Below are 2,687 nucleotides of genomic sequence, written 5' to 3' on the forward strand. Positions count from 1 at the left end.
ACAATGCCAGCACTGTGCTCGTTGGTCTGTTCTACACGAAGCACAATAAGTGGGGAGTGACTGTCAACGGAAAGTCTCGGGGGTTGTTAGATGAAGATGTTACGTGGCAGCCTGGCACAACGTATCAAGTGATACTGCGAAGGGTTTCGGATGAGTTTTTTGTGTACGTTGACGAGAATATGCTTATTCAGGAGGAACTTCCGCCCTCTCCGTACACCTCACGCGGTGTCTCGGACTTCTACGTTGGCGGCGACGGTGCTAAGGGGACAGGCGAGGTTGACGTGACAGTGGGCAATGTCCTGCTGTACACCTACGGACTTTATGGTCATGGGCTCACGAGCCTCAGTGTCAGCAAAGTCACACTTCCAGCACCGGCTGCTGAGGGGTCACTCACAACGCTGGGAAATGATGAGGAGATTGCCTCCAAGCTGAAACATGGAGAAAAGAGGATTGGTGACGGTTTGAGTCCTAAAGGGCCTCTACCAGAGGAGGCCCATAAAGGCAATCACGGTGCTGGTGAGGAGCCTGGGTCTTCGCCAGCTTCGTCATCGCCAAAGGTGCGCCTGGCTGATGGGCCCGACGATGGCAGCATGGCTGACGGTGGATCCAAAAATACTAGCGCGAGTCTTGTGAAGGATGCATCCAGCATTTCTCTTTCTGGTGACAGCTCCGTTGCTTTCGACAGCTTTACACGTGTGAGGCCCGATTCAGGAAGGGGTGACGGCACGGTGCGTGGGTGTGTGTCTCGGCTGTTTCTGCTGCTATTGGGGCTATGGGGCTTTGCGGCCCTGTGCTGAGTGGGCCCCGGTGGAGGGGAGTTTGCGCTTCTACTGAGAACATCTCCGTCTCTCCACGCGCTTTCAGAAGTAAATAAAGTCTCATGTGGTCACGCATTTTGTGTGTTGTTTTTTTTTACGCACGACGTTTCTTTTTTTTTTTTTTTGGCCCACAAATTGCGCACTCCTCTCGGCGCCAGCACCGCGGTGTCTTCATTTATTCCATTCTGTTCTTTTTTTGTTTGTTAGATTGTTCGCTTCTAGCAATGATTGGAGGCCAGTCAACGTTTTTTTTGTGTGTGTATTTGTTCGTTCAGTGTTTTGTAGGTTTGCTGCTTTACGGATGTGTTTTTTTTGTTGGTTTGTTGGTTGTTGTTTTGTCGGTTCGTTCTTGACGACTGCGTTGCGCCTGCGTGTTTGCCCGGCAGGGGGAGATGCTTCACTGCGCCCCCGCACTGCGGTCGCTGCGGGGGGAGCGGGGCTCTCTCTTTTTTACGTCTTGGTTTTGGGTGGATGCGGACGTGTGCCACGGTGCCGGCTGACGCGCAGGCCATCGAATTCGTTTGAAAAGACACGAAAAAAACAACTAACCGCTTCCGTTGGGCGGCTGCGGACGTTCTCGTCATTGTGTGTCCGCCGATGAGAGTAAAAGGAAAGAAATAAGAAAGGAATGAGAGTAACAGCAACGCACTGCGGGTCCCTGTGGAAGTCAAACGGTGTCTGGACACCGGGAGCTTTCGGTAATTGAAGCGAATATGTAATTCATTTTTATATGCGGCCAAAATGTGAATGGATTCGCGGGGATTTTACGGGGGCATTCCACGACAACATATTTTTGTTTTTGTTTGTGAAACCGTCCTGAGGAGTATCTTTGTTTTGTTTTTGGTAAATCATATTTCTTGTGTGTTGCCACTGCGCGGGCTGCGGTGCCATTTTGAGTCTTAGTCATCTGGTTTTTCCATCTTTGCTTCCTGCATCTCTTCTGTGTGTGTATGTGCGTCCTCACACGCTTTGATCCTCTTTCCTCTTTTTTATTTTTGTATCTGCAGGCACACACGTACACGACATATATTTACTACAGTGCACGTGGAGGATGCTTTCTGGTGGCTATGAAGAGGCCGAAACAACGACAAAGGAATAGTGTGTGCTGTGTCTCACTCCCTTTCCTTGCGAAGGTAGCGCGCTGCGTGTGGGAGTGTTGTCTTGAAGCGCGGCGCCGCCAACTACAACAGTGCGGCACGGGGTGGGCGGCTTCTTTTGTCTGAGTTTTTGCTGCCGCTGTGGATGCGTCCGCGCGGACACTTTGTCCTGCTCTGTCTTTGGGCCTTTCTTTTGGGTTGTGTGGCTTGGTGGCGACGGTGGCAGGGTGTTTTTGCCTCCACTTTCATGCGTTGCCGTGACGGAGCCTTGCGGGGACGTGCGGCCTATAAAAGAAATGCAGAAGATTGTGTGGGGCTTACTGGGTGGTGCGGTGGCCGCAGAGTGGGGCTGCCGCTTCTGCTCTTGCAGCGGGGAATATGCTGCCGCACTCTTTTTTTGTTGGTTGCGTCGGGGGCAAATGTGCCGGCATCTGACAATCTGCGGGTTCCACCGCCACGACGACCGAAGGAGGCGGAGACGTCTGCGGCGGCCTTCGCAGGCTGTGCCCCGTGCGGCCCAGTCGTGTGGCAAACAGTTCCCTCGCGGAATTCACGTGCACCGCACCACGTGCTGGGCGCGGCGTGTATTTGCGTCGCAGGGGAGAATGCGGCGTCCCTCCTTCTTGCGGGTGAACGAACAGGGGCGGGGTGCTCTGCTCCTTCGCACCTCGGAAAAATTGCAGTGCAAATTGTCACCGCGACGAGGCAGTCAATTTCACTATGAGTGGGTGATATTTGCGTGTGACTACGCACACACAGAGCTGTGGTGATT

The 2,687-nt window shown here is 53.1% G+C and overlaps 2 protein-coding genes across 2 annotated transcripts, besides 2 other annotated features; both read left to right on the forward strand.

The window, feature by feature from the left end:
• On the forward strand, window positions 1-797 carry TraAM80_10352 (trans-sialidase; the record flags this gene model as incomplete). The annotated part of the gene is made up of 1 exon (XM_029386979.1): window positions 1-797. A coding segment is annotated over one exon (797 nt), but the record flags the coding sequence as incomplete, so codon positions are not given.
• Window positions 798-924: 127 nt separating this feature from the next.
• Window positions 925-943: a microsatellite.
• A 179-nt stretch (window positions 944-1,122) lies between these two features.
• Window positions 1,123-1,170: a microsatellite.
• Window positions 1,171-2,162: 992 nt separating this feature from the next.
• TraAM80_10353 (uncharacterized protein) lies at window positions 2,163-2,639 on the forward strand (the record flags this gene model as incomplete). Its single annotated transcript, XM_029386980.1, has 1 exon — window positions 2,163-2,639. The coding sequence occupies one exon, from the start codon at window positions 2,163-2,165 to the stop codon at window positions 2,637-2,639; it is 477 nt and encodes a 158-aa protein (XP_029233165.1).
• Between the last annotated feature and the right edge of the window lie 48 nt (window positions 2,640-2,687).

Source organism: Trypanosoma rangeli (assembly GCF_003719475.1).
Source record: "Trypanosoma rangeli strain AM80 chromosome Unknown Tra_15.4_contig_00913, whole genome shotgun sequence".
NCBI classification, from domain to species: Eukaryota; Euglenozoa; class Kinetoplastea; order Trypanosomatida; family Trypanosomatidae; genus Trypanosoma; species Trypanosoma rangeli.